Source organism: Apodemus sylvaticus, chromosome 3 (assembly GCF_947179515.1).
Source record: "Apodemus sylvaticus chromosome 3, mApoSyl1.1, whole genome shotgun sequence".
Classification (NCBI taxonomy): Eukaryota; Metazoa; Chordata; class Mammalia; order Rodentia; family Muridae; genus Apodemus; species Apodemus sylvaticus.
In genome coordinates, this window is record NC_067474.1 from 99,939,555 (window position 1) to 99,965,122 (window position 25,568).

A 25,568-nucleotide genomic window follows, 5' to 3' on the forward strand; every position below is an offset into this window, starting at 1 on the left:
TGTGTTTCCTCAGAGGCAAAACACGTCTCCATTCTTAGCACCATTACTGTCAGAATCCCACAGATGACCGTCAGCTGTGGGACACGGAGGAAAAGGGACTCAAAAATTCCAGTCCTGAGGCCAGGGAGATGGCTCAGTCAGTGAGGTGAGCACTCCCGAGCTTGAGATCTGAGTTTAGCTCTCTAGCACCCACACGAGCTGGGAGTAGCAGCTCATGCCTGAATCACAGTGTTTGTAGAGGGGCAGAGAAGGAAAGATGGGGCTCACTAGCTAGTCACTCTAGACAATTGCTGAGCTCCAGGTTCAGTGAGGTCCTATCACAAAAGTAGGTTGAACCACAAGAGAAGACAGCTAACATCAAAACATCAACCTGACTTCTACAGGTACACACACACACACACACACACATACACATAGAGACACATAGACACATGTGACACACACATGCACATACAGAGACACAGACACATAAGGCACATACATACACATACATGCACACACAGAGAGACAGGTACATACACACACACACACACATAGAGACACACAGACACATGTGACACACACATGCACATACAGAGACATAGACACATAAGGCACATACATACACATACATGCACACACAGAGAGACATGCCAGACACACACACACACACACACACACACACGCGCGCGCGCGCGCGCACACACACACACACACGCGCACACACACACACACACACACGCACACGCACACGCACACACACACACATACACACACACGCACACACACACACACACAGACAGAGACAGACCGACAGACATAAGTCACATATACACATATACACATGCATATACAGGCACACACATATATGCATGCACATGTAGACATATACGAACATACAAGACATACATCCATACAGACATAGGCACATATACACATCCTTGATGGGAGCAGCTATCAGACTTGTAATCTAGTGGGCAATGAGGAACATCTGATATGCCTACTCTTCCTAAAGGAGCTCTAGCTTCTGTTGAGCTTACAGTCCATATTTTGAGTCTCCTTGAACCACCCAGTTCCTTAGGTGCTCACAATCCCTCTACTTCTACCAGCTGCTCTCATAGCTTGTGGTCTCCAGAAATGCTCGCTGATGGCCCTTTCTTTAGGCTTCACACAGCAATATGGATTCCACTGGATGTGACTAGCTACACTCATTGTGTCAGAGGCTTGGGCTGTGGCAGTCCCCAGGCTTTGTGGTGTACTGCACAAGGACATTTAATGAAAGCCCCACACAAGTGCATGCAGAGGGGCCTGTTTTCTTCAGTCTGGGAAGACAGCCCTCCCTGGTGCTTTACCAAGAGCAGGTCATAGATTCTAGGGCAGCAGTACTTATTCAGGTTCCAGAAGTCCCTCAAGGGCCACCCAAGGGGCACCTTTCCTGCCTTCATCAAGTCTGTTCTCCCTCCTCAGACTTCAACTGGAGCATTTAACAGAGATGCTTCGAGAATGATCCTTCATCTCTGGCCCATACATCTCCCGCTTTGTTGCCAAAAAATATCATTTGGTCTTCTTACTTAGTTTGCATACATTTACAAATCAAATTAGGCAGTCTCATGCAATATCTTTTTGAGATTTGATTTGGAAAGAATGGACATCTCCCTAACACATTGCCTTGTATTTTTTTCAATGTTCTTCAGGAAGACTAATAATGTTGATTATTTTTGCTACAAAAATTTGAAATCTTGATTTCGTGTATTCTTTGTACTTTGGCATGTCTTTGTTGTGTCTGCTCTTTCAGTCCTCCTGCTGTACGGGATGGAGGCGACTGACTGAGGCTCACTGAGAGCAGCTGACGGAAGTGCTCAGGAATTATAACCATGTAAAGACTTACTCTTCTGTGTGGGGATTTCTTTGAACAAAAGAGCTCTGTTGTTAAAAAAAGAAAAGGAAAGGAAAAGAAAAAGAAAAAAGAAAATCCATGATTTATATGATAGAGAAGACTTTAAAATATATATTACCACATATTATTATTTTGGGGACAAAAATAATAACACACACATGTTTGCTTATCATTTGTGAACAAGGCATTCTGGGATTTAGGACACTGATGTCACCTGCTTACCACCCGTTCCCTGAACCGTGAGGCTACTATCAAGTCAGCAGAGAGGGAAAGAAATGAGGGCACAAAGGTCCCTTTGAAAGGCACAGTGTGGCCAATCTGCAGGCAGGTGAGCAGGCTGCTGTCTGGAAGATAACTCTCGCACAGGGGAAATCTGCCTAACTGCAAACAAAGAACACATCCTATGGGAAAGGTGGAGTCAGCTGAAGACACCTCATTACAGCATTCTGAAGGCGTTGTCACAAAAAGCTGCCTCACAGAGTCCATGTGGGGACTCCACTGGGGCCTCCTGCTGTCCTAAACCTTCTCAGGCTTGTCAGCAAATAACCTTTCATTGATGACAGGCTCTCCAGGCAACTGTGATTCTACTTTTGTGCTGGGAGGTGTTTACTGTACTTACTTCATACATATTGCTACTCCCAATACAATTGTTAAAAATGAAAAGAAAATGCAAGACAAATTTTTAATCTCCACAGGATGGAGAAAGCACTGGTCTTAGAAAGGAGTTCAGAGCAATGTAGCAGGCTCAGCTTTTGTGCTTGGAGAGCACCTTAGCCCCAACACAAACTCTGGGTGCTATTTTACAGGGCTGTGTGTGTGTGTGTGTGTGTGTGTCTGTGCACTGTGAGTGATGGGCTCAGATAACCAATTTCTTAGACTCTTGCAGTCATGTTAAGGTTTTTGATTTGTAAAACCAGGTCCATGGAATGCAATAAATGAGAGGGCCAATATCAAGGGGAAGAAAAAGGAAAGAACACAGTATTTGGAAGGGGTCTGAGATGCCCGAGGAAGTGAGAAGCAGAAAGGCTGTTTCTCTTGGTAGCTGCAATTGAGGGGAGTGTTGATCTCACCATTCAGCAAGGGCAGACCAATCGCTTGCTCCAGGAAGGAGCTATGCTGAAGGTTGTGGCTATAACAGGAGCCAAAGCACAGAAGGTTGTTTCTCACTACTGTAAGATGAACAACAACTGAATAGGACTTTGTTGATCACAACAAAAGAGCTCTTCACCAGAACGCAGCTAAACACATAGTTGTTCAGCATGAAAAAAAAAAAAATAAAAGCCAGTATTCATTCTATTTAGCCAACAAATATATCTTGGGGTCTGCTTGAGCCAGGCACTCAGGGTAAAACAGGGCCTGCTTAGATCCTGTCCTACTGGCCATTTCAGGGGAGACATGGGTGGGAAACAAACACGTGCGATAATTGTTAAGGAGAACTACAGAGCTAAGGGAAATCAAGACCTCTCCGGTCAGGTAGCCTCTGGGAGCTGACTCTGTGGAACAGAGAACAGGAGAGATGTGGATGTCTAGGTCAAGTGGGCGTGTGTGCCAAGGCCCTAAGACAGAAGTTTGCTTAGAGTTTGTTGGAGCTTCTAGGTAGCCAGAGAAGTAAACAAAGGAAGAAACAAATGAAAGGAAAGAAAGGGACAGGCAGAGATAAAGGTAGACGAAGGGAGACAGAAGGGAAGCAGAGGAGCAGGAACAGAAGTGAAGAGAGGAAAGGCAAGGGGACCAGGGAGAGGGGCAGAGTTCCAGTCACAGTGGAGTCTGGATAGGCATTATTGGTGAGAGGGCTTTGAACAGAGGTAGGTCACGGCGTCATTACTTTTCTGTTGCTGTGATGAGACTGTGACCAGAAGCGACTTGGGAAGGAAAGGGTTTAGTTGGCTCACACCTCCTGATCATGGTCCCTTTGAAGGGGAGAGGACAAGAATCTGGAGGCAGACATCGAAGCAGAGATCATGGAAGGATGCTGCTTACTGGCTTGCTTCCCATGTCTTGTTCAACTTAGTTCCTTAGACAACTCAGGACCACACATCTGGGGGTAACACTACCTAAAGCGGGCTAGACCCTCCCACATCAGTTGTTAAGAAAATTTGGTCAACTGAGGTTCGCACCTGACATTTGACCCTTAGTGGTGTTGACAAAAACAAAACAAAACAAAAAACAAAATGAAAAACCAAACAAACACCCCCCTCCTCCACCTCTAAAACCCTATCTCAATATTTATTTGTAAAGAAACCTAGCGAAGACAATGAGACAGGTAGTACTGTTCTGATTTTACAGATGAAGACTTACACAGCTGGAAAAGGACAGAACTAGGTATGGAACCCACAGGGCCTGAAATTAGTGTACTTTGCTACGAAATCATGTGATAGAAATATCCTCTGATGATTCAACGTCCACAGCTTTTCATGAAGATCAGGAAGCAACCTACAGCTCCTTGAGAAGCGTCTATGACCTCAGATGTTTGGTACTCCTGCTCCCTAACAGAAGGATGATGGAACCACCTCAGTATGGGTATAGATTGCTGTACATCTGGCCTGACCACTATAATGCTCTTGGCCTTGAGGAACATCCAATGTTCCATCCAAAATGGAGCCAATGGTATCAGTATGAGGTTGTAGACAAGTTTTCAAAGAGTGGTGGCTCCTCTCTTAAAATTATACTTTATTTTTCTTTAGCAAAATAACCTTCATATAGTCAGAGCTCTCTATTAGTTTTTTAAAATAACTTTGTTGCCTTCTTGGCCTAGGAAGTAATTTTTAAAATTCTGTCTTGTATTTAAATGCTGATATTTTACATTTGGAGTGCATGCCATTGTCATGATGTTCAAAGCCACTGTGGTTTAACTTTCATTCCAGCATGCTTATTCTTGAAGCCTTACCAGTCATTGGTCCCATGGTGCCTTTGACTGATCAGCTGAAAACACTGCAGTGCCCCTTCCTTTTCAGGGACAAAGAGGGCAGTTGTTCCTGCCTCGAAAAGCGAGTCTGGGCTTCAGGAGTAGTTTACAGGAGTGGCTCACAGTGACAAACTGTGTAGCTCTCACTTCCACGAGACACAACTAACGAACCACAGGACCAGAAGATCTTGCAAGGCTGGCAGGAAGAAAATGGCACCATTTCCCCAAAGCTCTTCTTTTCTACAAAATGTCAGTCCTGAACATCTTTATTGTCTGTATACTTTTTTATTGTCCAAAAACCAGAGGAGAAGAGAGTTTTTCTCCTCTCTGGAAAAGCAGGCACTTTAAGTCTTTCTAAGCAACAATAGCAAGAACAAGTGGTAAACACCAACGCCATCTTCTTGACACACCCATGTAGCCTTGCCAAGAACATTCTGCTTTTGCTGAGAGGCAAAGCGTCTGCTCCTGGCTCCTTCAGACATGGAGGTGCTCACCTAGCCCTGCTTCGGCTCTAATGAAGCACGGGAAACTCCACGTGAGGAATCCTAATGATTCACTCATTAAAAAAACACCTGCCCTCCTTCCTGCTGGGATACAGACACAATGGTGGGGAGTTGGCTGAAGGGGCACAGCTGCCACCCTACAGAAATGAAGATGAGAGATGACTGAATCAGAAGACTGAGTTCTATGCCAGTCTGGGGAGGTTATTTCTTTGTTTTTTTTTTTTTAGGTCAGGGAAGAAAACTGTGATGTGAACAGGCCCCTAAAGATACAGCCTTGCGTTTACTATTGGGATTTGGATAAAAAAGAGTAATGAAATCCTTAAAACTTTTAAATCAAATGGAGTCCATTACGTGACACTGGACTCTTTAACAAATCACAATTGCTAGCAAGAACAATGCTATTGTCTGCTCCCAAGGGGTGATGGGATAGGATCCTCACAACCTTCCACCAGAGGCTCTCACACCATCTCCTTCTATATCTGAGGAAACCAAGGCCTGAAAAGCCTGCCTAACACTCATCATTATACAAGTGTGCTTGTCGTGTTATATACGATCTATTTTAACATGGTCCAATGGCGGTCTGATGGGGTATCAGGTTGGGATTTGAACCCAGGTGGTCTTAGTCCTGGGACACACACAGTTCAGGTGTACATGGCCAAACTATGATGTTATCCCACCTGTTTTGTTCTCCAATGTCATCACAAGGTCAGGGGCTTTTCCAGAAATGCAGTGTTGGGTTGTGGGTTTCCCTCCATTCTCTTATTCCTCAAATACAAACCTGGCTGCACTCTGCTGGTTCCTTTTCTTCTGTTCTCGTTGTGGTCCTGTGGATTCAATATATGGACTTGTGCATACAAGACACCCCCCCTTCCCCTGAAACCTGGAATGCAGAGTTAGCTATGGAGTTCTTGTCCTGGTGTAAGTAGCCTCTACATTAGTCAAACAGGCAGACCGAAAGGAGAGGAGCGTGGGCTGGAGATCGGGAAGGTAAGGGAGAGCCGTTGGCCTTGCTGTATGGGAAATGCAGACCTTATGGCTTGAATTGAATACACAAAGTCCAGGGATGTGCCTGGGATGAGCACCCAGGCTTTAGTCTGTTGTCTATATCAGGAGTACAGTGAACAGCATGTTCGATGTGAGATTACACAGGAGGCTGATGTGTAAAAAACACTGTAGTACCCTCTCCTTTTCCAGATACCTGCCTGACAAATGAGAAGGAGTCTGGGCATCAGAAGCTTACAGGAGTGGCTCAAAGCACAAGAAGTACTAAGATGGACTTTGAGCAAAGGAGATACTGGTTCAGATCCTGGCTCTCCCATTTTATTCCTGTGTCACCTTTAGGCAGGACATGGCCTCTTTTTCATGTCTGTCCTTTGCATGAGAGAGAGAGAGGGCCTGGGAGGGAGAGAAACTCTGGTTCACAGAGTTCTTAGCAGAGTGCCGGGGCTGCAGTAAGTACCCTGTAAATGTGCATACTCCAGTATCAGAAACATCCAAAGCAGAGGGTATGTCACACTGCACAACACTCAGCCCAGCATTGGTGTTTTAGGTCAATAAAGATGGCTCGTTTAGACAAATGTTAAAATCAATAGAGAACAGTGAATTTATTAGAAGGATCAATTCAGACAGTCATGGTATAATCTCAAAGTCTGAGAATTCTGGTTCTCCAGGACTTGTTTTATAAAGGGGAAAAATGTATTTCAGTCATTGTTCCTTTTACTCTTGCCTTCTTTTGGGATTTGACTCTGGGTCTTACTTTGTAGCCAAGATTGGCCTGGAAGTAGCAGCAATCCTCCTGTCTTGGTTTATTTCAACCATCTTAAGAGCTTTAGTCTGATCTGAGACCTTGTATTCATGGACAACGCATGCTTATGGGTTTGCATTCCTAAAAAGACAAGGTCAGCTTTGTTTGGAAGACTGACTGGCTTATCCCTCCGCACAGTGTAGATTGCTTCCGGCACACCAGACAACCGTGAACAGGTGAATAAAACAGCCTGGGCTAGGATGGTAGGTGGTTTTACGCCCTCTGGCATTGCTCTCTTGAGAAGTGGAGCTTCGCCCAGCCTTTGTGAAGTTTGACTGAGGATGTAGCAGAAGTGAACCTCTGGGACTTGCCAGCCTGGGTCTCCTGGGTCTATTCTTGGAACCCTCAGGTGTCAAGTAGGGTATCCGGCTTTGTGTAAGGGGCCAAAGACAACATGGGGAGTCAGAGATCTAGATGAGCCTAGACTCCTTCAGAAGATTGTGTGAGGAAAGCCCTCTCAGACCTTCCAACCTATTCGCTGTCCATCTAGGTATCACCAAATAAGCCCCATCCACACTGTTTGAAGCAAAGAATCACCCAGCCGATTCCCAACTGAATTCCTACCATAAAGTCAAGCTCTAGGTCCTGGGTGCTTTGTGATACATGGATGGAAGGTGGATACACACACAGTTGGATTGTGGGATGCTGGCCCAGAGGCCAAACCAGATGCCTGTCAAGGTGTTAGCTAGGGCCCAGTCAACCCACCTGTGTGGCACAAATGAGATTCGGGGAAATATGTCCCTATAGGCCATCTGTTCTAAATGACTTTAGCGACATGGAAGACTTTACTTTGTGAACACTGGCTGCACACCAGGGGTTCCCATGACCTCTCAGCCAAGTGACTGCCAGGAGCATCAGAGAACTTTCTAGATATCTAGATATGTTGCCACATTCACGGGGTTAGCCTGGGGATTGAACCAGAATATTCTATAGTCTTCAAAAGTTGCAGTTTGTCACAGGACATGTGAATTCAAGTGATGAGACCTAGACCAAGAGAGGTGACCATTTCTGAGAGAGCAGTGGGTTAAGTTTTTGGCTGAAATGAAAAGTGATTGTGAATATTTCATTTCATTTTATTTTATTTGTGTGTGTCTCTCTCTCTCTCTCTCTTTCTCTCTCTCTCTCTGTGTGTGTGTGTGTGTGTGTGAGAGAGAGAGAGAGAGAGAGACATAGAGAGAGAGAGAGACATAGAGAGAGAGAGGGAGAGAGACAGAGAGAGACAGAGAGAGAGGGAGAGAGAGAGGGAGGGAGGGAGAGAGGGAGAGGGGGGGCGGGGGGAGAATGATACCACAAGAAGCTTCTCTTGTCTGTGTGCTATGGAGCAATTTTAAAGCATCAAAGTGCTCTCTGCATTTCCAGTCACCTAGTGCAGAACTGATTATGGTCCTCAGCGTCTCTCAGATTCATGCTCAGGGAGCCCTTGTCTTTCAGGGAGAGGTTTCACCTTGAAAGCCAGTGCCCAGATTCAAAAGGTGCCTCTCGCTACAGCAGCAGTTGCAAACAGCTTAATTGCAGCTTAGCTCCATAAGGACCAGGTGTTTTGGAAAATCACTGATGGCCCAACTCTGAGACAACCCAGGTTCACCTTCTCTTATCACATAGAAACAAAATACAACCTCCCCTCTAAGCAGAAAAACAAAAACAAGCCCTTTTAGAAAGGAATCCTTCAACTAAAGAACTATTTAGACTGCTCAGACCTGTGGCTACACACACACACACACACACACACACACACACACACACACACACACACACACTTGACAAATATATACACACACATTCTCATTCACATTTGCTTACATATACATAGACTCTCTCTCTCTCTCTCTCTCTCACACACACACACACACAACAAATATATATATATATATATACACACACACACTTGACAAATATATACGCACACATTCTCATTCACATTTGCTTACATATACATAGACTCTCTCTCTCTCTCTCTCTCTCTCTCTCTCTCTCTCTCTCACACACACACACACACACACACACATTTACTTAAGATAGAACTTCTCTGAAGGAGGCCCCAAGAACTGAAAACCATGGTTTCCGTGAGGGAGGGTTAGGGAACTGGAGAAAAGCAGGCTGGACAGTGAGTAAAGGAGAAAGGTGTTTCCCATGATGGCCCTTTGAACACTTAAAAGTTCAAAAAAACTGTCCTTGTTCATCACAATAATGGATGTGGAGAACTCTGAACCCATTTCACCTGCTGGCAGTGTGCTATGCTCTCTGTGAATTCATGCCTTTAACCATACATTTATGGTAGACATCATTACACTCTGATTTTCTAGATGAAGAAACTGAGGTAGAGGTAGGTAAGTTGTACAAGGTCATGTAGCTAGTATATGCAGAAGTGAGATCAGAGTCAGAATGCCCAGGTCTGGAGCCTTTCCTCTTTACCACATAACATTGTCATGTCAAAATCAAATTCCTTGTCAGCTGTCTAGGACATAGCCATGACAGAAACAACTGTTCTTTTCTTGGTTGATTCTCCAGAGTAATAAGGGGAGAGGAGATGGTGTTCCAAAATAACCAGTGAACTTGATTGACAGTCTCAAGTCTGAATGGCTTTTGGGGGCTTTAGAACTGTGAATGGTTTGGGCCAAGTTGCCTGGCCCGCCTGAGTCTTAGTAGTAGTGACATGCTGGTTGCACTAGGGGCTTTGGGGACTGCTGTTGAATGACAGAGCATGCATGCTCTCAAGAACTTGGGCATTGGGAAACAACCCCAGAAATTATAATGGGAACCGTAAAGAATGCAGAAAGGGATCTGCACAGATGCGGCTTAGAGGTCCTGGATTGTACTGGATGGTCAGAGGGATGAAGAGTGGAAGAGAGGGGAGCAAGGGGAGGTAGGAGAGGGATTGGGGAAGAAAGAACGTCCTGGTGATAGAAACAGTAAAGAGTGCTGAGAGTAGCTATCTGAAGATGGCCTTATTCAAAATAAGTCCAGCTGGGTTTGGAATGAGAAGTGAATTCTAGGGAGGAGAGGGTTTCATAGTTTTCCTAAGAACCCTGGTTAGCCACTAAAGGTTGCTAAGCAGGGGCTTACATAACCTGGTTGACTTAAAGATGACTTGGACTGCTGTGTGGGAAACAGGTGGAAGCGTTGCAAGAGGACCAGCTCCAAAGCTGCAGAGGAAGGAAGAAGATGGCTTCCAGAACATGATGGTTAAGGGTAGGCAGCGGGTTCGGTTAGGATCTGTTGGTGGTACAATACTCCATGGAGAGAGAATATGTGCTGGAACATAAATTCACAGGAGTGAGAATGCTTTGTCAACTTTGAAGTGTCCTATAGAGAAAAGTGCCACAATAGATGTAGAAGGCAGGCTCTCGAGAGAGACCCTAACTTGCCCAAAGTCACATGGCTGCATAGTGGCAGGAGCAAGCCAAGAGGATTCTTTCATTCCTTTTCCTGGAAATAAAAGAAGGCTGTTGGCTGTGAATCACTCCCTTATTAACCGGACCACTGGGTGAACAGAGTAATCGTATCTCAGCTGTTTGCATAGGCATCACCGACAGTTAGAACCAGCACCATTTCTTTTCTTTTCAAACCTGTGCAATTTCCTTATTGAGACTAACATACATAAGAAACCTGAGTAGTCACTCACAAAATGTGATTTGTGCTAGAAAGTGTTGTATGATGTCTTCTAGATCACAGGCCTGACAGGCCCAGGAAGAAACCACTTGATCTTCTAATAAGTAAAACACTCTAGAGAGCCCAAATTCCTGGCTTACAACTGTCTGGTAGAGCTGGTGTCAAAAGCAGGAAGGGATATGATTTTCCAAGTCCAGAACTTCGGCCACCAGAGCGAGAACAGCCCGTCCTCTGGCCGCAGCACCCAGTAAACCACGTGACAGCACTGTCCAACCGACTGAGACACGAATGCTGAGGAGGGAGGACAAGTAGTCTCTGAGGACGGCTGGAAAGGAGGCTCCCAGGAAAACAAGTTAGTGACATATATAAGCTACAATCTTCTGGGTTTCCTCTCCAAGCTCCACAAGCATTCAGTGTGCCAGCACGATGTCGTGAGGAGCATCATGGCAACTCAGTGGTCCAGGGGTAGAAGGAGTGCTTTGTAACTGAGATGCTCTGAGTTCTAACGTGAGATGTGATCTGTGGTCCCCGCCTATTATTCTAAATGAGAGGCTGTGTTCAATGGAGCAGTCGGGGCCTGAGAAGATGGTCTTTTGGTCCCCAGCTGTCATTTATACCATGTTAAGTCTCACTTAGTTTTCAAGCTAAGTGCCTATAGCTTGGAAAAACCTTACCAAAGGTAGGTTTTTTTTTTTTTTTCATGAGAACTCTGATATATGCAATATGACTGACAACCAGATGTCCTATGTCTGTTCTGTGACACGTGTCTATTTAGTTCGCTCTTCCCACATTCCCTGTTAGCTTCAGTAGGTAAGACAATAAGATCGGGAGTGGAAGGATAGACTGAGTTGTATCTGAACTCCTTGCTTGTGGCAGAGCCCCAGTTATTTATTTAGCCATACCAGATATCTATCTACTACAAATATCATTTTTAGGACACCTATGCAATGGAAGAAACTAAGTATATTTGGCTTTGTGACTCAGTAAAATTCGAATGGCATAATATTGGATTCTTTGCAATGGTTCTTACAATCACTCTGGGAGGTGAACCAGGTCTTTTGGGTCTCCAATTACTGGTCCCAAGAAGTTATGATGGGTTCTTTGGATGGATGCCCTCCCCACCCAACTGCCAAAAAATAGTACCATTTTACCGATATTCAGAGGACATAGTCCTCTAAATCATTAATAGCCCTTCCCTGGAATACAGCTCTCTCTCCTTTTTATTAGATATTTTCTTTATTTACATTTCAAATGCTACTCCTTTTCTACTTCCCTTTGCTTTTTCCCCTCCAAAAATCCCCTATCCTATCTCTCCTCCCCCTGCTCACCAACCCACCCACTCCCACTTCCCTGTCCTGGCCTTCCCCTACACTGGGGCATCGAGCCTTCACAGGAACAAGGGCCTCTCCTCTCATTGATTTCCGACAAAGCCATCCTCTGCTACATATGTGGCTGGCTATAGTTCTTTATTCTATTTTTTAAAGCTATACAATTTATCTTCACACACAACTTTGTTTTGAAAATGATAAAGGAAAATACTAAACAGATGGAGACCTTTCTGTCCCCTGCCTCATAAGAAACGGTGTTTGTGCCAGAGGCATCAAAGGACTGAATCAGCACACGGAACTCATGTTCTGCTTCCAACATAAATCCACCCTGAGCAGTAGTGAATGAAACACATGGAAGAGTCAAGGCTTCATCTGGAGAAGTTAACCAAGAGGAGTTTGACAGTTGTGAGTGAACTCGGCATACATATGCTGTTTTTGAAGCAAAGTCTCCGACATCCTCCTCTCCCCAAAACAATGCTCCCAAACCAAAGTCTGACCATTACCTTCAGCGAGTGGGTCAAGGGTGTGTATCATGAGCTGGAAGATGCTGTTCCTCATGAGACTGTTGTGGAGGGAAGCAGAGCTTCCACCTCGCTGGAGGCGTGGCTTAGCCTGAACAGAGAAACCAAAGGTGCTGTTAGTTTTCAGAAATGAATATCAAGTGCATCACAGAGAGGAGTCTCGTTTAGTCTATGGTCACTCCTTTCTGTTAAATGGTCACGTACAGTTAAACCAAAGAATTGCAAAGAATATTTCAAACATTCCAAGGAAACAGCTTTTCTATTAAATGAATCAATTTTGTCTAGTCCCCACATCACCCCTTTCAACAAAAGTTAAAAAGTAAGTACAAGGCAGGCAATGCTTGGCATGCCTCACATCATTCACAAATTCCATTCTCAGGATGAGCCTCACGAGCTCGATGCTGTGAGTACCAACATTAGGTAGACCATGACGTCTCTGAGGAGTAAAACGAGGTCCTGGGTCACAAGTTGTATGGAGGCATGGATTCCAGGCTTGCTCTTCTTAAAGACTCTTTATAACCTAATAGATAGTCTTTAAAATTTTGGATTGTGTGTCCTGTTGATGAGATCCTTGTTTCTCTGTATCTATGTCAATGACTCGTCTACACCCATATCATCTTCCATGTTTTCTCTGGTTCCTATATGTACTGGCTGGTTTTGTGTGTCAACTTGACACAGGCTGGAGTTATCACAGAGAAAGGAGTTTCAGTTGGGGAAGTGCTGCCATGAGAACCAGCTGTGGGGCATTTTCTCAATTAGTGATCAAGGGGCGAGGGCCCCTGTGAGTGGTACCACCTCTGGGTTGTTCTTGGGTTCTATAAGAGAGCAGGCTGAGCAAGCCAGGGGAAGCAAGCCAGTAAGAAACACCCCTCCATGGCCTCTGCATCAGCTCCTGCTTCCTGACCTGCTTGAGTTCCAGTCCTGACTTCCTTTGGTGATCAACAGCAATGTGGAAGTGTAAGCTCAATAAACCCTTTCCTCCCCAACTTGCTTCTTGGTAATGATGTTTGTTCAGGAATAGAAACCCTGATTAAGACACTATATCTATCCTTTAGTCAGAAAGTTCTGTGGTGCATGTTACTTGAGAACCTAAAAGACAGAGTTTCCACTTGTGACTCCAACACAGAGCCTTCCTGGCCTCCAGGATGCCAGAGTCCTGGGAGCTGTGATCTTTTGCTCTAATAATTGGATCTAAGATATGAGGACACCAAGTGAACTTCAGGAGATGAGGTTACCAACAAGCTCTTACTTCTTTCAAAAGCAAACAGTCTTAAACAGAAGCCACCTGATGCCACTTCATTTGGACAACTATTTAATCCTGCCTAGAAATGATTTCCTTCTCTGTGGTTGACTTTGTGGGTACAGGGGAAGATTCTCAGAGGCAGCAAGGCCTTGTCAACAGTCTTAGAGATGAGGGCTGCTATAAGTAGAATATTTTCTTTTTTGATTTATTGTTATTGTTATTATTATTATTATTATTATTTTGAGGCAGGGTCTCACTGTGTAGTTCTGGAGGTCCTGGAATTCCCTATGTAGCCCAGACTGTCCTTAAACTCACTGACTCACTGAGATCTGCTTGTTTGTTCCTCTTGAGTACTGGGATTAAAGGTGTGCATCACCATGACTGACTTAATGTTCCTTTTTTTTTTTTTTTAATTGAACTTGGTCCAAAATCTTAACAAGAAAATTTTCTGTGCTCTGGTAAAATTAAAACCTATCCTCTAATTTTATTTTAGCTAAAAATTAAAATGAAAACATTTCACCAAGTCTTTCAAACTCCTCTATCACAGATTTCTCATTAGAAACCCCATAATTAAACACATTCAGACAGGCTGATATTTTCTAGAACAACTCATTGAGAAACTCAGATTTATGTTAGCCATCAACCCAGTGTAATACAAGAGAATTATGGTTATTTTGACCACTTTGGCAGTGTTTCCAAGTTATTTACCATATGCTTTTACTTCAGAAAATTCTTATTAAGGGTCATGGTTAAAAAATTGGGTGGCAAACCTAAAACTGGTTGCAGTATTGAAGTATGGGTAAAGTCTCAGCATGTAATACAAGGAGAAATCAACAGTGATTTTAGTATAGTTGATGTTCCATTAAAGCTGTATTCCTAACCCAGCAGAGTTTAAAGATGAATGAAGGAGAATATTTGTGTTTTAGTGATGAAAAAACATTCTGAGCTCTTCAAAGGCAGCCTGGAGTTTGAGCTGTACCTTGGTCTTGAGTTTAGTGTATCCTCTGGGCACTCAGTGAATGTCATGCCTTAGCTCTGAGTGTTAATGGGGGGAAAGTATTTATAGGGTCACAAATAGTTTCATGACCATCCCTTTCAACCTTAAAAGCTGCAACATTTTAAAATGCAGCGTAGCATTTAGTTATAGAGGATACAGATCATCAAAGTTCAAAATGTTCTGGGGGCAAAGGTAGCAGGCTTAAATCCAAGAGAAATGCAGTAACTGCTTGCTGAACACAAAAACTCACAAGGTTATTTCCTTGCCAGGCAGCACAATCTGAAATGCCATGTGTTAATTAGAAAGCAACTGAGAATGTGGTCATTGCTAATGATTTGTCCTTATAATCATGGGCACTATGGCTGTTATTCTGGAAAATCATTGGGGGTATCTTCCTTAGACTTGAATTATGTCTATGCTTTGAAGACAGCATTCTTTCAGGCAGGGTTGGATATACTGAATATATACATCTTATGCAGCATTTTTCAAACAGGATGTTGCATGCAGACACACAAAGAAAACAATTCTCAAGTACTGGATCCCACGTATCAGCCAACATCCCTTGGAATATAATTTAGACTCTTCTTACTCCTTCAACATGTATAAAAGCTCATGTCCAATGGAAGAAAGAATTCAAAATTTTGAAACTTAAGATCAGAAAGAATTTGTGAGTGAATGCCAGAGTTATTTTGTTACTAATTGTTGGACAGAAATACATCCCCCTAAGTCTATCAAACCACAAGTATTCCAAGGGAGAGGAAGATTTGCAAGCAGAGAACTCCCTCCCCACCTCTGCTACACACTCTTCACAGGTACAGGAACAGGCAGGGATACTGCTCCCTACCGGTAAAGTTGGCTCTTCCTTGTCTCCAGCTGCAGACGTCTGCATAAAAGAAAAAAAAGGAAAAGACAAAAGATAAGGAAATAAACAACAAATTCCACACAGGCTTTCATTTAATAACAATAATCAATACACAGATGGCTATTTCTACTCTCCATATGAGTTAAGTCAAAATAGGTGCACAGGATCTATATCTCTAGTCGATATTAATGGTTTATTTTGACGTGTGACTTATTGCCTTGAAAAGTAAAACTTGAATGCCCAACTATGATGTCCAGTAATAGAAAGCAATGAAATCAATTATGGCCTATTCACACAGCAGGATACTATGTAATCATTAAAATAAAATGAGATGAATCCACACATACTGAAATGGAAAATATATTAAGTGCAAAAATGTTTTTAAAATCATATTTATTACTTCATTTCATCAAAGTTATAGTGTATGTAAAGGAAAAGATTCTGCAAGAATTAGTGCTGTGAATGGTTATTGCTGAGTGATGGGATTATAGTGAAATGTCACTTTCTGTGTTTGGAGGGAGTTTATATCCATTGCCTCACATATGGTGAGTGAAATAATACCTGAAGAAATTAATTGATCCAAAGACCAGGATTATCACCCAATCTGGGTGCTTAGTCCTGAACTGGGAACTTCTTGAAGAACAGCTAGTACTCTTAACAGCTGAGCCATTTTTCTAGGCTAATCCATTTTTCCAGCCCTGTGTGTGATATTATTTTTAAGATAAATAAATTTGGTACTTAATAAGGTTGATTTAACTATTTTAGACCTTTAATCAAATATTTAATAATATTTGATTTTGTTGGACCCTAGAATCATGTATATATTGCATGCTCACTTCTGTTTCCAAACATTAGATCCATGTAGAACTTGTGTGTCAGACACAGACAGACAGACAAGCTCTGGGTTAGTGATAATTTCGCAGCACAGCCTGTGGGCATCACTAAACTTGCTATAGCATCTTCTTTGGGGGTTAACACTCAGTGGCTTCTTGAAAAATACCACAGAAAAATATCTCTGACGTCTTAGTTCCCAAGGACAAACTTGGAAACGGAAGTTGGCCGGAAGTTATCTTTTGATTTCTCTCTCTGCACCCTGGGAGCTCATTTCTCTAAGGTAGGTTCTTTGTTCTTTGTTCTTCCGTGGCTCAACAAACGGATCCACATTTTCCAGTGTAACTCTCCTGGGAAACTGTCCAGTGCAGCCAGCTTAGCCTTTGGACACACACTGAGACCAGCTGCCAGAGCACGCCTTTACAGTTAGCAAATTTATACCTTGTGGCTAAATGTGAAGCAAATACTAGGAGCTGGACTGATATCCCAGCAATACCACAGAACACGAGAGAAGAGAGTGAGGAGGGATAAAGGGAGGGCTTCAGAAGAGGAAAAATGCTCAGCTGAGAGGCTGATGCTTTAAAAATGTATAGCTTATGCTATAAGATCAAGAATTGACAAATGAGACCTCATAAAATTACAAAGTTTCTGTAAGGCAAAGGACACCGTCAAAAGGACAAAAACGGTAACCAACAAATTGGGAAAAGATTTTCACCAACCCTACATCCAACAGAGGGCTAATATCCAATATGTACAAAGAACTCAAGAAGGTGGATTCCAGAGAGCCAAACAACCCTATTAAAAATGGGGTACAGAGCTAAGCAAAGAATTTTCACCTGAAGAATTTCAAATGGCTGAGAAGCACTTTAGGAAATGTTCAACATCATTAGTCATTAGGGAAATGCAAATCAAAACAACCCCAAGATTTCACCTCACACCAGTCAGAATGGCTAAGATTAAAAACTCAGGAGACAGCAGGTGTTGGCGAGGATGTGGAGAAAGAGGAACACTCCTCCACTGCTGGTGGGATTGCAAGCTGGTACAACCACTCTGGAAATCAGTCTGGCTGTTCCTCAGAAAACTGGGCATGACTCTTCTGGAGGACCCTGCTATACCACTACTGGGCATATACCCAGAGGATTCTCTAGCACGTGATGAGGACACATGCTCTACTATATTTATAGCAGCCCTATTTATATTAGCCAGAAGCTGGAAAGAACTCAGATGTCCCTCAATGGAGGAATGGATACAGAAAATGTGGTTATTTACACAATGGAATACTACTCAGCAATTAAAAACAATGAATTCATAAAATTCTTAGGCAAATGGTTGGAACTGGAAAATATCATCCTGAGTGAGGCAACCCAATCACAAAAGAACACATATGGAATGCAGTCACTGATAAGTAGATATTAGCCCAGAAACTCTGAATACCCAAGACACAATTCACATATCAAATTATTCCCAAGAAGAAGTAAGGAGAGGGCCCTGGTCCTGGAAAGGCTTGATGCAGCATTGTAGGGGATTACCAGGACAGAAGGGGCTGATTGGAGAACGGGTGGAGGGAAGAGGGCTTATGGGACTTATGGGGAGGGGAGAACTGGGAAAGGGGAAATCATTTGGAATGTAAACAAAGAATATATATATAGAAAATAAAAAATGTATGCAACAAAATTATTTGAGGAAGAAAAATTCAAAACTATACATCTGGGTCTGAATAAAAGGAAAAATAATTGTACCCCAGTGACTTCTTTTTCTCTTATAGGCTAGAAGGACCATAACGTAAGCTGAAGGAACAGGCCTAGCGCACAGATTCTGCAAAGAACAAAGACTACAGACATTCCTGCAGCCTTTCCAAGATGTGCTACTGGTTAATGTCAAAAGAAGTTGACATCATTAATTTTTTTCTTCCAGGTGTGATTTGCAGATGGTGGATATACATCAGGTTACGGCATGTAAATGTAGGTGAGTAGGTGACATACCGAAGGCAGGAGAACCTGTCTGGCCTGACTTCTTTTCTGTTGTCTGTTGAGGTGTGACATGTGATAAAGACCACCTTCCCCCCCCCCCCCCCCCCCCGAGTGATTTCTAGTGCTCATCTTACTTACGTTTTCGATCCTCACGTGGGCTCCTGATTGAATTTAGAGTTCAGTGGTAGAGGGGCTTTAATTGGGTTGACTCTGGTGTCAGAGTTATTTTCAGGGCCACGGTTGCCTGAGAAATTTATTGTAGTCGATGTTAAAGAAGATTAGTAAGACTCCAATCTTGGTGTTCTTATTGTGACTTAAAAAAAAAATCTAAATTTTAACACAGTCCATTATTTCTTGATAATATATCAATACTATCGATCAGGACTGCACTATTTTGAAAGCCCCATTTTGGAGGTCAGTTCCAAGGCTGAGCCACATAGAGGAGAGGTCTGTTCAGCCAGTCTTCAGTATTCACAAGAATTCTCCAGATTATTAAAGATGCTCTCTAAAGGATATACTGGAAGGTCCTAGGCTGGGGCTCCGGTGATCAAAGAAGACCCCTTTCTCGTATAGTAACAGGACCCAACCAGGTCAGGGTCAGATAGAATTCTGCAATTCAGTTTTGTAATTCAATGTAAATAGGCCTCTCCATCATTACTCCACATTAGCCACGCGATGACTGCATTGAACGTGAGAAACTGGGATTCTGCAGTATCTGGTATCTTTCTTAGAGAAACATGCTACTTGCACATGGTAATTTTGTTAGCTACTTATAATTATTTTGAAAGTGCTCTGCCCCCAGATAATAAAACCTATAACTGTTTGGAAGAATTTTAGATAGAATCCCCTCCCCTCAAGTCTTTAAATTATCTCTTTTTGTGTTTGATCTGGGAAGTTTCTGGCTGGGAAATGGCTTCACTGGATGGCACATGCAGTTTTGATGTAACTTTGTACACAGCTTTACTGCTCCCTGCTCTTTTCCTGGCATGTGAAAATGAGGCAAATATTGTGTGGTCCAGCTGCTTTGGACCACACAGTGAGAAGTGCCTGTGGTTCATTCTGGCTTGAAATTACCTGCAAATTATACAACCAAGTGAGTCACCATGAAGGCTTCAGATGCTGACAGACAAGACTGGAAAATGAGAGGTGGTTTTCCCAGTCAGTGGCTGGGCACAGGACAGAGGTACACTGAAGCTGACTAAATGCCACAGCAACAATCATTAACTTCTATTTCCAAAACCTTCTAACCATGCCCTGTGAAATGTCCTGAAGAGCAGGCAGCACTGTAAGTAAAGGACATATAGAAAAACTTAAAGGTTTTTTTTTTTCCATTTTTCCCCCCTTTTGGTCATAAATGTGACCTAAGCCAGATAATCTAGTAATTAAAATGCAAATCTTATATTTAACTAGAATTAATGTTAACACCCCAGGATTGAGTGAGAGGAGACTTGATTGAATGACATTCATTAAAAATGGTGTATCCTTTATCTGTCAATGTTCTTTTCTATAATAAAAACACACTTAACTGATCTTTCTCAGATAAAGGTAAATAAGCCTCAAAGCCTGTTGGGAAGATAAAGTAAAAGGCATAAAAACTCAAATGTAAAATTAGGAAGGAAAGAATCCCTACTCCTCTAGACAGAAGACCATCTCTTAATCTTTCTTATTATGAGGCGCCAGTGTTTTCCTCAGAGGGGAAGTTAAACAATTGTTTAGAAAGAGAAAGAAGAGAGGAAGATCCAGAGGATATTGGACTGTGTACTCAGGTCACAATCTCTGTTAATCCTTCAGGGAAGTAAGAAAAATAAGGGCAACTGAAGCTGGTAGGCCAGGATGACGGACTATGCCTGTCACAGTTCTGCCTTACAGAGACATCAGATGGGAGAAAGGCTCTAAATGACCCAAGTAGAAAATGTTATCAAAGAAGCTCAGGGTCCAGAAGCAAAGCCTTTCAATCATGTGTCTGGATAGATCGTCTCCATCATCATGAAATATTTGGGGGTAGTAGAAAGAGATCTGAAAACAGTAGAAAGAAATACCAAACAGAGGGAGTAGAAGATAAATTGATTGGAGAAAGTTAAAGAACATTTTTTTTTTAAAAGATCATTGATCAAGAGAAGAGATCATGTCAGTTGAGGAGTGTCACATGGAATTCAGGGACAGCATTGGCAATTGGGTTTTTGCCTCTTCTCAGCTATATGACCTTGAGGAGGTGACTTAATTGCTCTGTTCCTTAGCTCCTCCATCTCTGAAATGGGGATAAGAATACAGTGCTGTTGTGAAAGTACTGTGACAAGACAAGGGGTAACAGCTTCAAGTAGTTAAGGCCAGGAATCAGACTTGGAAGTAGGGTGGCTTCTATGGGAAACAGACACATTCATTGATGAGGGTAGAGGGAGGTGACTTAAATAGTAATCTAGGCAGGACCACTTAGGCAGGTCCCAGTTTGGCATCTGTGGAAGAAGATGATACAACTGATTCTATTTCCTTGACTTGGCCCCTGAACTCATCTCTGTACTTTCTGGAGGACACAGCATGGGCAAGAAACGGTCAGTAGCTCATATCTTCTGTACTCAAGGCTCTCAGGAGGTAGAAGACTGAGAGAAGATAAAATGCAGGTCTGAACCCATAGATTCTCAAAAATCTAAGTGTTCTATGACACTTTCCCTTGTAGGCTGCTACTCACATGAGTGGGAAAGAGCATATGGGATCAGAAAGCTGAGAGCCCATCAAGTTCAGGCTCTAATAGAGCATCTTCCTTCTCTGGCTGGGTTCTGGATTAGAGGTTCCTTCATGCAAGAAGTCAGTCCACATACAGATGACCTGTGAGCATGTCTAATACACACAAGCATGGAATGCTATCTCTTAATCACCATGATTTGGCTAACAGGGGAAGTAAAGTCCCTTTACAACTTGGAAAGAAGCTTACCATGTAAGAGAGCAGATTCTTCTGCTAGAAGGTGAGAAGAGGCACAGCTTGGACTCTCTAATAAGATCATTGAAAATGTAATTTGAGAATGATTAGTAAGTAAGGCTGATACCAGAGTAATAGCAGCATACAGACCTGGACTATTACTGACTAACTTATATAATTATGTATGATCAGTGTTACAAACTGTTGATCATACATGGTTATCAGAAACATTCTGAACAATTATGGACGTTGACTCTTGAACATCTACACTTCTATCTACCTGTCACCCATCTGTCCATCCATCCATCCATCTGTCCATCCACCCCTCTATCTATCTATCTATCTATCTATCTATCTATCATCTTCTATTCTATTGTATATCATTATCTGTTACTTACAACTATTAAGTAAGCCTAGACTGAGTTATTTACTCTTAAATAGCTATTGTTGTGTATATATACACATGTCATAGCTCAAGTTTGAAGGTATGAAAGACAACTTGAGATAGTCTACTTTTTAACTTCAACACTGGGACTGAAGTCAAGCCATCAAAACTGGTGTAAGCATCTTTATCTGATGAACCATGTGGTTGACTCTCTTTCTTTTTCTTTTTGTTTTTTTTCTTTTTCCTTTTGTTTTTTCAAGACAGGGTTTCTCTGTGTAGCCCTGGCTGTCCTGGAACTCACTCTGTAGACCAGGCTGGCCTCAAACTGGCTGCTGACTCTTTCTTGAAAGATATAAATAAATAGAAGTCATCTTAATATCTTCTTCTTGCTTACCAAATAGTCATCTCATACACTCCACTGGCACATCCGCAGCAACCTTTAAATAGGACTTCTTTAAATACCTCACACAGAACTGACAAGCTATATCTGGTACATCTGTGCCCAGCTCCTCCACAGCACCTCCCAAATAACAGAAGTTGTAATATCTTTGTGGACAGAATTCACCTCTGTGCTTCCCATGGCCCTGACAGTGGCAACTTGGACCACAACCACGTGGCACGCTTGAGCGAGCCACTCAGGTGGGTACGTGCTTCCGTGTCAGTAAGTGAAGCTCCCCAGCTGCCTGTGACATTGGCTAAATTAATAGTCATGCTGATTATTTAGGTCCACTTCTTCAATGACTACTTAATCTTTCTTATTAAGTAGGTACATGGGGAAGACAGTAATCTGTGTTTTACAAATGGAGAGTGCGAGGCAGGAAGGGCCTCAGGCTGTTTCTGTGCTCAGGATACGTAGCACCAATGCCGAGTCATTTAATTTAGGGAATTAACAGTCCATCTACCACTGCTATCTCTTGCCTTCTTCTGCAAAATCCAGATGCTGCTCATTTACTTTATCATATTGTTTGAGCAATTCTCCTAATTGCTAATGAGCTATTTTGATATGCCAACCAGAGTCTGTTAGTGTTGGTCTGGTATAAAACATGAACATTGGCCTTCACTGGTTAGGAACCCAAAATACATCCAAATACTGTCTCCACTGCTCTATGCTGTCCCTTTGTAGTGCTGGTGATAAATGCCAAGGCCTCACATATGCTTGACAAGTCCTCTATCACTGAGCTGGGCCCCTGCCTTGATGTGGTATGTGTGTGTGTGTGATGTGTTTGTACACAGGTGTGTACAGATGGTGCATACTTGTGGTTGTATGACTAGAAGGTCACACAATGTGTCTTCTATCACTTCCAATGTCAGTTTTTCTGTCAGGATCTCTCAGTGGCTAGCTGGCCTGTGAGCTTCAGGGTTCCTTCTGTTTCCACATCCCCAGTACTGGTATGCAGGCTACCATATTCCTGTTTCACATGGGTGTTGGGGACCCAAACTCAGGTCTTCACGCTTGTGCAGCAAACACTTTACCAACTGAGCCATTTCCCCAGACCTGGTTTCTTTTATAAATCCATTAAATGCTAGTGCTGGACAAAAGATATGTTATACGAATCAGGCACCCTTCAGTGAAAACAGGTATGATTTATGGAAAGCACAGTATATGCAAAATGTATAAGAAATACCTTACCGGATCATTAAAATAATAGGTGTTATAATCACTTCTATCTCCTATACTTCATAAAGATGCTGAGGCTGATAGAGGGTGGGTGGGTTTGTCCCAGGCCCCATGGCTAGGGAGTGCATGGCAAAGCTGTGATCTGAGCTCAGATAGCTGGGCTTTGAGCATTGCTGGAAAATAAGGAGGTGGAATTCTCTTTACAATAACCTGTGGGAAGAAAGTGGCAACTGACAGAGCTCCAAATGCAATGAAAATATTAAGAACCGTACATGAACTTGGACTTCTAATGGAAACCAGAAGATGCCAAGCAATCGCTGGGAATTTATGATGACAGATTTTATTTGTATTCATTATGTACACATTTGTTTTGTTGGGAATTGTGAGCAAGTGCTTGAGAGCAGAGGAAATATAGAAATTAATTTTCTGGTCATTTGCCTCTTCCAGAATTGTAATGAAGATTCATTCACAATGGTCCCAGTGTTTTAAAATGTAATTTCTGTCTATGGAGGGTCATAGAGGTACTTTTTATGACCTTCACAATGCAGCAGGTGCAAATGTGTTTCTTTATACATCAGCTTGACTTGTATTAGGACTCAATAACTCAGCAACCCGTAGGAATTGGGGCTGTCTGGTGGCCTCGCTCACACTGTGGCCAGGAGCAGATCCTGTTCTGCATGCTGTTTATTTAGAAGGAGACATGACTGTCGAATCTTCTGATTTCTGGTACTCTGGTAAGTACTCTGGCTCTCCACATAAGCTCAGAAAATGAAATAGTCAGCCTTAATGTTGGCAACATTGTTGGATATTCTGAACAGTAAGATGTTAATAGATGCCATTCATTATAACTATTATTATATTCACTATTCATTAACACTATCTGGTAACACGTACTTCACTCTTAATATCAAGTCAGGTTGTTTTCTAGGTTTTAGCAAGTTAGGTGTGAGTAAACCTGTCACGAGTTCCCTGTCCTTACGGACCTCACACTTTGGTATATGCTATTATAAAGTTAACGAGAAAGAGCCAGTAGCAGTTACATCACTTTACAAATACCTAGAATCTAGCTACCATGTCTGTGGTTATATTTTGTGACTGATCTTTAATCTTGGACTAAACATGTCCCCTTGTTTGGAGAAGTATTGGCAAAGACAACTGAAATATGACCAACATGATTGTGTCCGTGGAGGTCTAAACTCAACGTACAGCAAAATTCAGGGATCAAGAGGAAGCAGATACTTAAAAGACTGATAAAAGTGAAATTGACAAAATTTTGAGTGTCCCTTACTTTTTCCATATCGGCATTAGCAAAGTTCCTTGCTAACGTACTTTTTAGAGGCCTTTATGTATGTATTTAAGTGTGACGACGACGATGACGAGAGTCTGCAGGGAAAGCAGCATCATGGTCATTGCATGCTGTAGAAAGCTTCTCAGACAGACTCTGGTGCAAAAGCATAGCCTTAGGAGTGCAATGGATGCATCCTTCACACGTTAAACTTTCCATTCTAGAGATGCTGCTTGTGCTGGGGCCACCTGATTTCTTCAGCACCCTGACACCATTGCCACAAGTGTAGACAAATAGAGAAACCTTGGATTTAGTCTAGGAATTCCCAGGAACCAAATAAATACAATGCAGCCCAATCTGATTCAATAATACCAGTGCTAAGGTAAATACATTTTGGAGAAAGCAATGAAAGGCATAATAAAGTCTCTGTTGAAAATGTATTGACAATTGGGTGTCATTGTACTTTTTAAGCTGCGCCTTTGTGCTTGGTTGAGGTCAAGAGGCAGCTAAAGCTTCTTTCCACAGCTGAGGGGGGCACTGCTTCCATTTACCTTCCCCACTGTGGCTTCCATGGCCTCTCCAGTTTGTTCTGCATTCACCTCATCTCTCTTTTCCAACACAGATGATCCTCTTGACAGCACGCATTTTTGTGTTACCTTATTTCCCACTCTGTATTGTAGGTGCTAGAGGCTGAGTAACTGTAGCTCAGTAACAGATGAGCCACTGAGCCTCATGCTTGTCTACAGGGATGCTGGAGGAAATGGCTTTTGGTTAGCCCAGGGTTGGTCTGTATCACCTTCCCCTTGTCTTTGATACTTCTGATGATCCAGTGCCTCTTGAGTCACTTCCTTCAACACAGGGATGTATGCTCTGACCTGGCCCCCGCTGTCTTAATTCTTGGGAAAGGCACAAGCTTA

The 25,568-nt window shown here is 42.7% G+C and overlaps 1 protein-coding gene across 5 annotated transcripts in view; it reads right to left on the minus strand.

Annotated features, from left to right (window-relative positions):
• Nucleotides 1–25,568, minus strand: part of Slc24a2 (solute carrier family 24 member 2) — a 254,322-nt gene that overhangs the window by 86,582 nt on the left and 142,172 nt on the right. For 3 of the 5 annotated variants that reach the window (XM_052176727.1, XM_052176728.1, XM_052176725.1), the window contains 2 exons: nt 15,631–15,669; nt 12,529–12,637 (listed from right to left, as the gene is read on the minus strand). In XM_052176727.1, coding sequence (XP_052032687.1) covers nt 12,529–12,637; nt 15,631–15,669 — 148 coding nt within the window. Of the gene's footprint in view, nt 1–12,528; nt 12,638–15,576; nt 15,670–25,568 lie in introns of all 5 variants that reach the window. The other 2 variants (XM_052176726.1, XM_052176724.1) reach the window with 1 other exon arrangement.